This window comes from Oreochromis aureus, linkage group 7, assembly GCF_013358895.1.
Source record: "Oreochromis aureus strain Israel breed Guangdong linkage group 7, ZZ_aureus, whole genome shotgun sequence".
NCBI lineage: Eukaryota > Metazoa > Chordata > Actinopteri > Cichliformes > Cichlidae > Oreochromis > Oreochromis aureus.
Genome location: NC_052948.1, coordinates 48446357 through 48458967, shown reverse-complemented (window position 1 = coordinate 48458967; position 12611 = coordinate 48446357). Strand labels below are relative to the sequence as shown.

The 12611-nt window shown below is 40.1% G+C and overlaps 2 protein-coding genes across 3 annotated transcripts in view; both read right to left on the bottom strand.

Moving 5' to 3' along the window:
* The window catches only part of csgalnact1a (chondroitin sulfate N-acetylgalactosaminyltransferase 1a), a 38014-nt gene extending 28691 nt beyond the window's left edge, over positions 1-9323 (bottom strand). Inside the window, exons 1-2 of one of the 2 annotated variants that reach the window (XM_031754512.2) lie at positions 9113-9323; positions 6497-6685 (exon numbers count right to left, since the gene is read on the bottom strand). The gene's annotated coding sequence lies outside the window, so the exon portion shown is untranslated. The remainder of the gene's footprint in view (positions 1-6496; positions 6686-9112) is intronic. The other variant, XM_039614708.1, reaches the window with a different exon arrangement.
* Positions 9324-9549: 226 nt separating this feature from the next.
* nxnl2 (nucleoredoxin like 2) lies at positions 9550-11985 on the bottom strand. Its single transcript, XM_031754532.2, has 2 exons — positions 11396-11985; positions 9550-10564 (listed from the first exon to the last, which is right to left on the bottom strand). Exons 1-2 carry the CDS (start codon positions 11695-11697, stop codon positions 10396-10398), a joined length of 471 nt encoding a protein of 156 aa, XP_031610392.1. The 5' UTR covers positions 11698-11985; the 3' UTR covers positions 9550-10395.
* Between the last annotated feature and the right edge of the window lie 626 nt (positions 11986-12611).

The following is a 12611-nucleotide window of genomic DNA, read 5'->3' as shown; positions in this document are numbered from 1 at the left end:
TGTGAGTCCCAGTCACACTGGTGAAGCAGAAATCACACGCAGGTGACAGCATATCTCTGTTTGTGTGCTCCTCTCTGTGCTTCAGGCCAACCTTTAAGTGCTTGAGGCATTTGAGAAGCAACCTCGTGACCCCAACGTCGCGACAAACGAAGCATCTTAATCCCCGCTGTCATTTTTAAAGAGCAGACTGTCTTTGTTGTCTCCATCAGACCGCTCTTTCATAAAAATGTATGCACTGGGAATTCACAGTATATGATCTTTTCAAAGGGTGTGAGTGTTTGTGTGAAAGAGAGTGCAATGGCCTGGAAAATTAGGCGGGGTGGTTGTAAAGCAGAAACACACAGAAGACACTGTACTTCTACTGTTCAGGATTTTATCAGCACTTCTGCACATTTAAGCTTTTTATCTCTCATATCTACATCTCCTATTGAATTATTATATAGTTGCACTTCCAAGTTTTAGAATTTTTCCTTCCTGTTCATGGCAGCCACTGCATTCCATTACTTTGTGCATTTTAGGTTTTGATGGTTTTCAGATCCACAGTGCACATGAGGGGAAATCTTAACATGCTCATACCAGAACACGCTCTGAAAAACCACATTTTACTAAACAAACAAACAAGCAAACTGTTCATAAATCTTAGTCTCTGGACAACAAAAGCTTCAATACTCACCCTACTTCGCATTCAGCTGTTTTCAAGATGTGCTTGTTTATACTCCCCCACAGACATCAGTGGGGTTGGTGGCAGTGCCAGACTGAAGATATAAAAGGAATGCCAGCACAGATTGCATGATTATGACAGAAAGATAGATGTCGCCAAAGTGACGTCACCCCACAGTTTGTGGACTCCCATCTTAAGCCCAGCTGTTTTGCCTGGTGCCATATTGGGTTTGGAAACTAGATATGACCATATTTTCATGCTCTCAGCTCATGATAGCACTGGCTTTCTAGCTTAGTTTCTTCATCTGTCCTTCACTGTGGAATGCTAATTTTGGCAAATAGGAAACAGCTAAAAAACAAAACCCCAAACAAAGAAAAATGGCACCCATGAATTATTCTGCGCCCTTAGTTATGCATTCATTTTAAACCTTAAAACAATTTAAAGAAGCGGGCTAGACGTAGGGAGGCACAGTGGTGGAGTCGTTACCACTGTTGCCTCACAGTAAAAAGGTCCTGGGTTTGAATCAAATGCTGGGGGTTTTCTGTGTTTGCATGTTTTTGCATGCCTATTTTTCATATCAAAACTGCTTTTGTAACAGGCTCCAAACATGCTGGCCATTTTAACACAGAAGATTATGACCCACTCACTTTTAGGGAACTGCAAATTATGCCACTTCCCGTTGACTTCAGAGGTCACAGCCAGTAATGACTTGACATCTCAGGAGAGGCTGCAGAGCCTCTGGACAATTCCAGCTCTACCTCTACAATCACACCCATGTGGTGGTCTACACAGAGCCTGCACGCAACTTTTAAAAGACTGCTGCAGACATGTTTTGGCTATTAATTTTCACTAGAGGGCAGTGTCCAAAATATGTGTTGCAGCACGGGAAAAAGTTGGCACTTTTTTTTAAAATTAACAATTAGGAAGAATACAATCTAGAACAAAGGTGAGCAAAGTGTAGCCTGAGAAGATAGAGCATGCCGGATGCGCACAAAAACAGTCAAGTGCCAGACTTTCCAATATTTCCCAGGTTTATTATTTTAACAGACTGCAATATCTCTCAAAACAGTCTACAAAAAATGTAGATTACTGAACAGTTTCTGATGCATAAACTGTCGTCCAGCAGAGCTCTTGTTGGTTTTTTTGTTTTTTTTGGCCAGTTAGCCAATCAAATTTGCCACACAGCCGTCAACTTTTCTGGAGATAACTGTATGGATTGTGACTGATCGACTGTTTCTTGTAAACCTAGTGGACTTTTTTTTTTTTTTTTTTTTTTTTTTTTATCAGATATTAATCATTAACAAATGTGCTTTAAGTGATTCATTTATCTATTTGCACTGTTACTAAACCACAATAAGAAAGAAAGCCAAGCTTCAAAGAGCGGATCCAAGTTGACGTCTTCAAGATAAAATGATAAAAAAAATAAGTTATCCCCACTTTTCAGATAATCAGCATATCATAGATTACATTTCTTCACGTCATATCATCCATGTCGAGCAGATGCGGTTGCTTTCTTTTGTTTGTGTAGGTTGCATGCCCAGAATCCTTGACTGGGTCTAGTCAAATACCTACACAAAGAGACACAAACACGGTACCATGTGAATCCTAGAGGGGTGTACTAACAAGTGAGATTAATGGTTTAGCTTAAAGTCAGAGTCTTCTGTGTCATGAAAGTGGCTCTCTTTTTACCTAAATCACCATGGTAACTTATGGTGAGCAAACTATGGTCAGACTTTGCATTAATTTCATTCTTTTATTTACAGCATGTGTTGAGTCCAATATAGATTCCTTGCTGGGTGAGTACATTTACATGTGCAAATTGTTAAGCTGCTACCAACATCACAAATTCAACCGAGCTGGAAAGTTACACTAGTGCAAACTGTGCGTTGTATTATTTGGTGACTTTGAAAATGTATAAATGTTTTTTTTTTTATATGTATATATTTTTTAAAATCTGCTCCTAAGCTTCTTTCACACCGCTGGAATTGCAGCTACTGGAGCACACAACACGTCTATTAAGTCATAAAATTTATCTCACTTTATTGTGCTGGGAAGCTAACGTCTCTGTTATCAGGATACGGAACAGTAACCATTAATGTTTAAATGGATCCAGTTTAAAGTTTCAGGGCTCTAATGAGCAGTCGTCATCTCAGAAATAAACAGAAGCACTCAGAGGGCGCTCAGCGATAAATTAACGTAATTAAAATGTTTACCACTCTGTGCTTTAAATTCCAAATTAACAGCTTTTTTCTTGTCTTATTTGCAAACGTGTCATATTTTTATTTTGTGTTATTAATGTTCTTTATAGAATTTTATCACCATTTTATTATCATGGTCATCCCTGATTGGAGTGGGTGCACTCACAGGGATCACTTTGTGCAGAAAAAGAACCACATGACCCGCAAAGCACCCACTTTTATCTCTGATTGGTATTTGTCGAGCCAGCTAATAAAAAGAAAGCCTGGCTGTGTTCAACTCCCTTCGTAGTAAACCCACCCAGATGCAGCCGTGCCCACTCCTCCAATCACATTTGGTGCTGCAGTGAGCAAAACTAAATATTGAAGGCAAAAAACAGGAATTCACAATCACAACACAGGCAGGCTTCCAGGGCCAGCTAGAAGCAATAGCTTTATCTACTGTATGCAAATAAATAAAAAACAAATTCACTGGAATTTTATGAAAAAGTGTCAAGTATGCTATGCTTTTTGCTGACCATATACAATTATGAGTGGTTGCAAAAACTGTTGTGTTCTTTAAATCTTCCTTTTAGTCCATTAATTTCATGTACTCATCTGAAAAGCACGTTCATATGAGAGAACATTAATCTTTTAAAAACAGCCTTCTCCTCTTACCTTTCCTTCCATACACATAAACTGTCTGTGAGTAACTGACCCCTAAGATCTCTACAAGCAACCGTACAAACCACAGACACATGCATGCTTAAACTCTGCTCCATACTGTCTGTCTCTCCGTCATCCTAGCTCTGCAGCCTCTGGCGGATGGTATACTTGTTACCGTGCAGGGCAGGGATGTTAATGTGTTTGTGTGCTTGTTGGCCTCACTGAATGTCTTCTTTTCAGACAGCGCTGTCTGAGCCTGCCCTCTGGCTATCTTACTGTAAAACTGGGGAACGTCCTCTAGGGAAGGACAGCGGAGGAGAGGAAAGGAAAGGAGAGGAGAGGAGGAGAGATTAATTAAGATAAAATTTGAAAACGAGTGGGAAAAGAAAGCCGGTGGTGAGTTTGACAACTATATCCTCAGATAACTCGAGGAGAACTATTAAGCGAGTAGATGAGATACATGCTGCAAGGAGAAAATGAAGCAGAGAGAGGAAAAAGTCGGGATAAAAAGAGCCTGTGGGAGGGGAGGAAGGTGAGAGAAAGGTTTCTTTGATGTTTCGTGTCCCCTCAGGTGATTCTCCCTCCCATTCATTAGGGGCCGGTTTCTCCGGATCCTTCCAGTCGGCGTGCCATCTGGAAGGCCCTTAAAAAAACGAAAACAACGAAAAAGCCTACACTCCTCTACTTCACTACAAGTGTCTGCTGTTAACATGCACCGTCCAACCCCGCCCCCTGCTTTCCCTCTCTTCAAGTGCTCCATTTCTTCACGGTTAGGTTAGATTGTATCAGATTAAACATTAATGGTCCCCATGGGGAAAATGGGTCATTGCAGCAGGGAATAAAGAGTGGCAACTCTTCTGATAATAAAGCAGACACTTCTTAAGTAAAAAAAAAAAATCTAATTACTTCCCCATTCTGCTTCACTGATGTCAGAAATTTCAACCTTTTCCTGCTTTTTATGAATGTGAAATGTACATTAGTGCAATTGGACCTTTTATAACAGGGGAATTAACGGTACAGACTAACACACTGATATCTGACGCACTTGTTTCCCCCCCCCAGCTTTCCCGCCGGCCAGCGTTCACAATGCTCCGTACACAACAGGCCTCTCACCTTATTACAGCTGGGAGAGGCTCCAGCCAGTGCAACACTGGATCTGATAAGCAGTTAAGGAAATGGATGGATGGTTATACACACACATATATACAGTGCCCGCTAATTTGCCCTTTCTGAGACGGCAGTAACTCATCCACAGAAGCACAATGAAAACCGCAATCCAATTCGAAGAGGGCACAGTAAGCCTCTGCATAATCGCAATGTAATATAATAAATCTTGGTTTGCACAGTGAGACACTCCCTGTGTCACGGGTCTTACCGCCTGTTGACGGTGACGGTTGCAAGTGGACAGTTATAAATAGATGACAATAGATTATGGCAAGACGGCAAACAATTGAAGCTGACACAAAATGAATAAATCCGGCGCATCCACATTTTTTACACCTGCTCATCTCAACCAGAAACACCTGCAGCACATTCACTGTTGCTTTTCTTGTGCAATGGAAAAAAAAAACAAAAAACAATTATGAGGCAAACTCATGACTTCCCTGTTCTCCCTGAGGCAGCACACCGCAGCACAGAAATTACCATCAGACGTTTCTCAACTCTAACCTCGCAGCAAGGCTAAGGTGAAGGCTTGTGGTTTGGCTTTAAGGGGTTACAACAGGTTTCTTTAACTGCTACCAAACCAGCTCCACCATCTGCTGTTGATAATTTATACTGTTAACCGTCAGCCGGCCCTACCCCCGCAGGGTGATAAATCAGTGCCATTTATGCGATCTGCATTTAACTTAATAGACTGGAACCATCTGAAAGAATCAAAAGACACATAGCGAGGGTGACTGTAATATCATCAGATCTAATTTGTCACTGTGCTGCAGGGATGTTACATCAGAGCATCTGAAATGTCAATGGCTAATTATCCCGCATGACACTGTTATCTGAAATGTGAAACACGGTGGCGCAGCATGGGAAAGTGAAACTGTAAACATTCACAGACGTGCACTTAACACATAAAAGCTGATGTTATTGCCTCCTCAGCTTTTAAAAACTGCACACCATTACAGACCTGTAGCACACACACACAGACACACGGTCCGCCTGCCAAACAAACTCACACGCTGAGTAATCCCTCAAGTTTCACTCTTCAAGTCTGAGGAAAAAAAACTGATCTACTCTGCCAGCATGCAAACCAAATATTCCAGGGTGCTAGGTACTTGTTAGTAAGCGCACTAAGCAGGATTAGAGCCTTTTCCGTGATAAAAACCTCCAGCAGTGTGTACTGGATGTATGCATGTGTGTGTGTGTGTGAGAGAGAGAGAGAGAGAGGGAGAGCAGGAGAGAGAGAGAGAGAGAGAGAGTGAGATTCAGTGGGATACTGTTAGAAAGAAGCCTACACTTTGACTGAGTGCATGTAATTTTATTATCTGGGTCTGCTCAGCTGAAATTATTGTGGGTGATGTTTTGTTCAGTTCCTCTATGTGATTTTGGTCTGGAGTGACCTTAAACATGAGTCACTGATTGGACCCTGTCAGTGAGTAGTGCTGCACTGGTATTAAATATTAGTGTGGGACGGATGAATTAAATGTCAGAAAAGGCGCTGTTGCAAAAACAAACACAAGTTAAATTCAAAATTGTGGACACATTTTTGCTCGTCTCCTCGCCTCTTCCTGATATCTGCATAAAGCGCTTAATGGGGGAAAATGACTTGATTAATTTATAGTTAAGTTGGGCGTAATTACGCACAAAAAGGTGATGGCTAAACCCTGTAATTATAGTCAATCCAAATATAAACTAACAATTTACACTGATAGAGAATAAGTGAGAATAACTCAACACATGTTCCCTATTAAAATATTAGGCTTTTGTTATTTTACAGTACGGCTATCGACAGGCTACATCTGTATATCAGCAGTGTCCTCTCATGCGGACAACTTACCTCTTGTCCCAGCAGTCGTCAGTCCGGTCCACTGTGAGCGGGGCGGAGGTTTGTTTAGTCCCGGTGCTGCGGAACCGTCCTCCAGCCCTCCACCGGTCCACAGGCGACTCTTCGGTTGTCCAGGAGCGGGTGTGAGCGTTTGTACCGCGGAGCAGCGAGAGCAGCACCGGAACACGAGAAGCCTGCTGCCTTCACAATAAAATGCACTAATTACGTATCAAGTTTTGCTAAAGCTTTTCAACTAAGCTAGCTGCAGCTAGCAGCCAGTTACGTTAGCTTAAAAAGAGAAATAAAAATAAAAGCAATAAAAATGGAAAATAGTATAGTTACCTGCACTTATTCAAAGCTCTCCAGTTCATATTAGTTATTTGATTTTTGTTCATTTAAACCACAAATTCTTACAAGCAACAATTTGTAATAATGAAAAGTGGTTAAGAGTCGATGTGATACCAAGTAAATACAAGGCCAGTATTGGCGATGCTGATCGATACTGATACTTTTAACCCATAAAGGAAACTTGTGGGGTGGGAGAGCAGTGTGTCATGAATCATGATATCATTTTTGCAACTTTTGAACACATTATAATGACCACTAAATCAATGTGATGTTGTTGTTGTTGTTTCCAAGAAAACGACGTATTTAATACAGTTCAGTGGGCTACATACTGAACTTAAGGGTTAAAAACAAAGTACTGATCCGCTAGTATCAATGTGATACCAGTCATACTGGTATCACATTATCAATAATAACTGGATTGATCGCCTCTAGTTAAGAGATGATGTGGCTTGTTGCCATCATGATTGGAAATCTGGGTAAATTCACAGATGATTAAACATATAACTATTTTGCTGGTAATGAAATGAGTAAAGAAAGTCAACAGCCTATTTATGCAAGATAATTCATAATTTTCTTGGAGGGGTTATATTAGTTAGGTCTGATTATTGGGGGGGTCATAACCTCCTAACCCCCCTGGAAATTACGCCCCTGCCTTAAGAAAAATCAGCTTAACAGTGAAAGGTTGTAGGTTTTTTCAAAAATGAAATGTATTCATTATTTTAAATATTTATCAAATTTTACTGTACATTAACCCCCACATGCAGTGCCTACTTATTTGTTTTACTTTGCCCCTACTATTTTTATTCTGTCCGTTCAGTGAGAAAGACATTGTTAGTTGCTCTCTGTGTTCTGTTTTGTTCTGTGTGTTTAGAAAACCAAAAAGAGTTCGTACTGCTGTATTGTTTGTATTTCTTATCATATTTTTCAAAACAGGAAAACAATCTGTACATTCCTGGTACTACTGTAGTTTTTTGTTGTTGTTGTTTTTTTTTTAACTTAAGACCTCTGATAATACAAAACAAAATGTTTTGTCTACATTTTCATTCTTTCATTCATCTTTCCATGTATATCTTTCCAGCCACCCTATTATATAACTCTTCAGAAAGCTTTATCTCTATCATGTAATTATTAATCTTACTGACTTGCCGCAGGTTTTTAAATCCGACAACTTTAGTGATTAATGACTAATCTGAATGACAGCAGGTTAAATCTAGCAACAACCTTGGGGGAAAAAACCTATATAAATAGTTTTTTTTTTAACACACAAGTTTTATTTTGAAGGTTATCAGCGGAAGTCAGATTGCTAATGTGGTCAACTTGACCCCGAGGCGCTCTCTCCGTGCAGGTCCGCCGGTCCGCCCAGCTTTCCGCCTCCCTCCCTCCAGGTCCTCGCATAAAGACAGCCTTGTTACTCAAGACACCGTTACAGCAGCAGGAAACACTACTGCCTTTCATTTGTAAGGCCAGCAAGAAGTCCAAATGTGTAGTCCACATCTTCATCTACAAGTGACCCGAGGGGCTCTCTGAGGACCCAAATCATGTGACAGGCACGGAGCAAAAACTGTTGTCTTTGGAGTAAAAATGTAGTTCTCTTGTTGGGTACTGATACACAGCGGTGGCGAAGTACTCAGATACACTTTAGAAACACACTCTGCATTAATATACAAGTTATTTATTAAATTTTGGATAAGCAAGTAAGTAGAAACTAGAAATATCTAATAAACAGAAGAGTCCAGCGTTTGTCTCTGAACTTGAAGGAATTACGCACCAGGATTAAATGTATATCCTTAGCTACTTTCAAACTGTTTTAACGAGTAGCCTACAAGAAAAGTTACTTTCCATTGCCATTAGAGGACCAGAAAATGAGTGGCCTTTACACGCGAAGCACATAAAGATTTTATATGAATGAATAAAATTCAGCCGCACTGCCTTATAAATCGGCCCAACAGCGGTAAATAGCTTCCCAAGCCGGTGGCTCTCTTTTTAATAACTCCTCAACACAATCAATAAATACTCAGACATTACTCAGATCAGGCCTCTCCCACTCGGATGAAAAATCAATTGACCGCGATAAGCAGATAAATGTGAAAACACCCTTTAATAAAACAAAACTGAACCGCCGGTCTTAATGGTACGCTCATAAATGGCGTTGCAGCGACACCACATGGCACACCGTGGAAACGCAACGTCTTCAAACTTTTTCCCAGAGGAATAATGATGCAAAGTGCAGTTTTATCACAATAAATAATCCATCTAACGTGGCAGTTTGAGTTATGTTACCTTGAAGACTTTGCAATAAACTCTGAGATCTTTTGGTCTGCACAGTCCTCTGAGATTTGACGAAGGTCCTTGAAGAGACACTCGATGCTCGACTCAATTCATCTCCGAATTGAGCTTCTGGTCTTGTCTTCTTTTTAAAAAGCAGACAAGACCTGGAGAAGATGGCCCACGCACACGCATCATTATTCACCAGGTCTGTTGGATGCTTTGTGCACAAAGTGATAACAGCTGTGTCAGCGCACGCGAGGGAAACAGGTAATTAGGACCATGCGTGTCGATGTGCCAGCACGATGGAAACAGATCCTGTGGGCTTTCCACAGTTTAATGAGGCAAAAGGGAATCGCTCTGTTTGTTCATCAAACAGCTCTTCAGCACTACAACACATAATCAAACCTTGAAAAAAAAGAAGGAATAATAATCATAATTAAAACAGAATATTTTTCTTCTATTAAATTTTTAATAATAGCCCATCTTAACAACTCATTAAAAAACAGAATATATAAAAAATATACAGGCAGCTTGAGATAGAACTACATTTATGTACAAAGGTAAGTAATATAGAAATAAAATATCTATGTAACAGAGACAAAGTCTGGCTAAATGTTTGAAGAGCACATTAACTGTATACGTGTACTTAACGGCAGCAGCTGGCTTGAATTAGTCACATGAAATGGTCAATTTCTCTATCAGGCGTGCCTGAGGGTTTATTGTTAATGCATAGGATGATAGAAGATCTGCAATTTGAGAAGTTTCTCTCCCAGTATGTCACAATTTTTCTTTTCCATAGATAAAGAGATTGTTTCATCAGCTACCATTTCACGAGTGCTGCCCTCGTCCTGTTTTGGTTGTGCAGTCGAGCCTTTACATTACAGGCAGATTTCACACCCAGTGGCAAAAAGAACTGCATAGTGATGGATCCAGTCTAATCACTGATGGTGTCATTATTCCAACTATATGACCACTACATTGTGCAATCAAGACTGACTCCTTATGCCCAAGTAATAACTGCAAAATCATCATTAGACCAGCCCTTATGAATGACTGGAATCTAAATGAGATTTTTCTTTCTCATAATGTTTCATTCAAATTGCATTTTTAACTACTGGTGTTCAACCTCTGACGAGAAAACGGGCAGAAGATGAATTAAAAATAAGCAGAATTTCATCTAACAGAAACACAAGCTGTCCAGTGATCCAGCGACCTCTCAGACGGCTACACTGAAGTGGAAAGCAGGAAGATTTTATTAGCTTTGTTAGGCCCTCTATTTTCCTCATCCTTGTTTCCTAACCCTTGAAGTTCTGAAAGATCTCAGCAGCGTCCAACCAGGACCTGAAGCAGGCCAGGCCTCGGTCTCGAATCTGTTTCCTGCCCTTGTCCGTGATCACGTCGCCGTTCTCCTTCACGATCACCAGTTTGGGCACTGCTGTGATCTTGTAGCGATGCTTCAACTCACTGCGAGAGGACAAAAAGACAAAGAGGCGCCTTTATTAGAAAAGGACACTTCCTCCACTGTAAAGAATCTATTATACACTTGATAGTTTTGCATGAATAAATGTGAGATTCTTGCACATTTATTCATGCACATAACAACGCAGTTTGATGGCAACTGTGGCTACAGATATCTCACAAATTCAAATTTTACATATAAAACATGATTAATGCCTGCAATTAATCCTCACACCTAAACACAATATAAGAAGAACAGCTTCACTCTGCTTACATACAGCATTAAAATGTTGCTAACTTAATTGCACATGGATGTTTTGATGTTTTTATTTCAATACTTATATGCTTTGCTGAATATCTTTAAATCACACTATTGGTATGGTTAAACAGAACATTTAAAGAGTCCACTTTTAACTTTGGGAAGAAAAAAAAATCAAGAGAATAGCTGCAACTCCACCTAAGATTAGAAACTGAACAACTTGAAACTCACCTTTAAAGTACCTATGTTTAGCAAAAAATGTTAGAGAGAAAATTTTGCACTCACAGGTGCACAGATCTGACTCTGTTTTGTTTTAATTTAGTCACGCAACCCTCCAATAACTCAAATCACGTGACCTGGAAATCAAAATAAATAAATAGAGCGAACTTTGAAGAGAACAGTCTGGACTTGCTGTCACTTAAACCTAATCCTCGACAGTGACGCGCATCAGCGTTTTACATAAGCTGGATCACTGCCTAGTAGACTGTACAGACTGCACTCTGTAGGTATAAGATAAATAAAGCACCTCATTATGTTACGTTGAGTTCAAATGTGAAATATCAGATTATGAAACTCACGTTTTGTAATCATCCGTCCAAGGTAGAGCTAACCAGTCTCCGTGCATGTCGTGGTAATATTCAATCATGTCATCGGTTGACTTGTCGGAAGACACGAAAACTATTTCAAACTGAGCCGGAGGATCCCTCTCTTCCACCAGCTCCGCGTAGAAGTCACACAGAATGGGGGTAAAGTCCCGACACGGCGGGCACCATCCCGCGGAGAAGTAGATCCCCACCACCTTGTTCCGCAGAGCCTCTTCGGGATCCACAAACTCTCCGTCCTTGTTCAGGAGTGTGCGTCCGGAAAATACCTCCACCATGTCTGCTGAAGTCGGGCTGCTTTGAAACGCTCTGAGATTTGTTTAGCTCATATTTGTTGCCGAGTTTTGAACACAACGTTCATAAGTGTGGACTCTCCGAGGAAGGTTCTGTTTACCTTTCCGCAAAAGCAGCTTACAGCCAATCCCGATAATCACCTGCGGACCAATGAGGACGCAAAAACCGCTGTAATTCATTAGCCACGTGGGTAACACACACGCGCGCGCACGTACACTGCATTCAGAAGCAGCTAGCATAACTTCTCCATAGCAGTAGGAAAAGCACGACGTCTCGTGACGCTTTCCGGTATCGGTGTACGCAGGCGCAAAGCTATAAACTAGACATACGATTAAAAAACTTTAAAAATCACATGTGCGTATGTGTGTTGAGGTTAATTATGATCCAATAGCATTAAAAAGGGTATAATTACTTCTAAGTAAATTACTATAAACTTATTTGATTATTAATTATTGGTTTATACTTTGTCTCACTCCTCTGTGTCTTCAATGTAGTTTTGATACCTATTCATAAAATTGTATTTTTATTTACATGTTAGAAATAAAAGAAGGGAATAGATTATATTTTAGTCTCAGTACTAATGCATACAGGCAACACTGACAGAAACGGATAAATCATTTTCACAGTAATAATAACGTATTAAAGGATTATTCTATTCTATTCTCTATTAAAAGAGCTTCTGTATCACAAGCAAAAGAAGGGAGATAAATTTAAAACACAACAGAGGGAAACAACAAAACAAACATGAAATGATTCATTAATAATGTCACAAATGACATCATCTGTTATAACAGAGATCTACTGAATACCACTTTACGTAAACCTTTATGTACATAAAGCTACTTAATACTAAGCCTCATAGGGGGGAAAAAAGTCATTAAAGATATTTAATGGTAGA

Excerpts from the sequence above, each read along its gene's own strand:
- nxnl2 (XM_031754532.2), bottom strand. The coding sequence starts at position 11,697 with ATGGTGGAGGTATTTTCCGGACGCACACTCCTGAACAAGGACGGAGAG. Across the intron at positions 10,565-11,395 it reads TGGACGGATGATTACAAAAC|TGAGTTGAAGCATCGCTACA; the intron begins GTGAGTTTCATA and ends GTCCTCTCGCAG.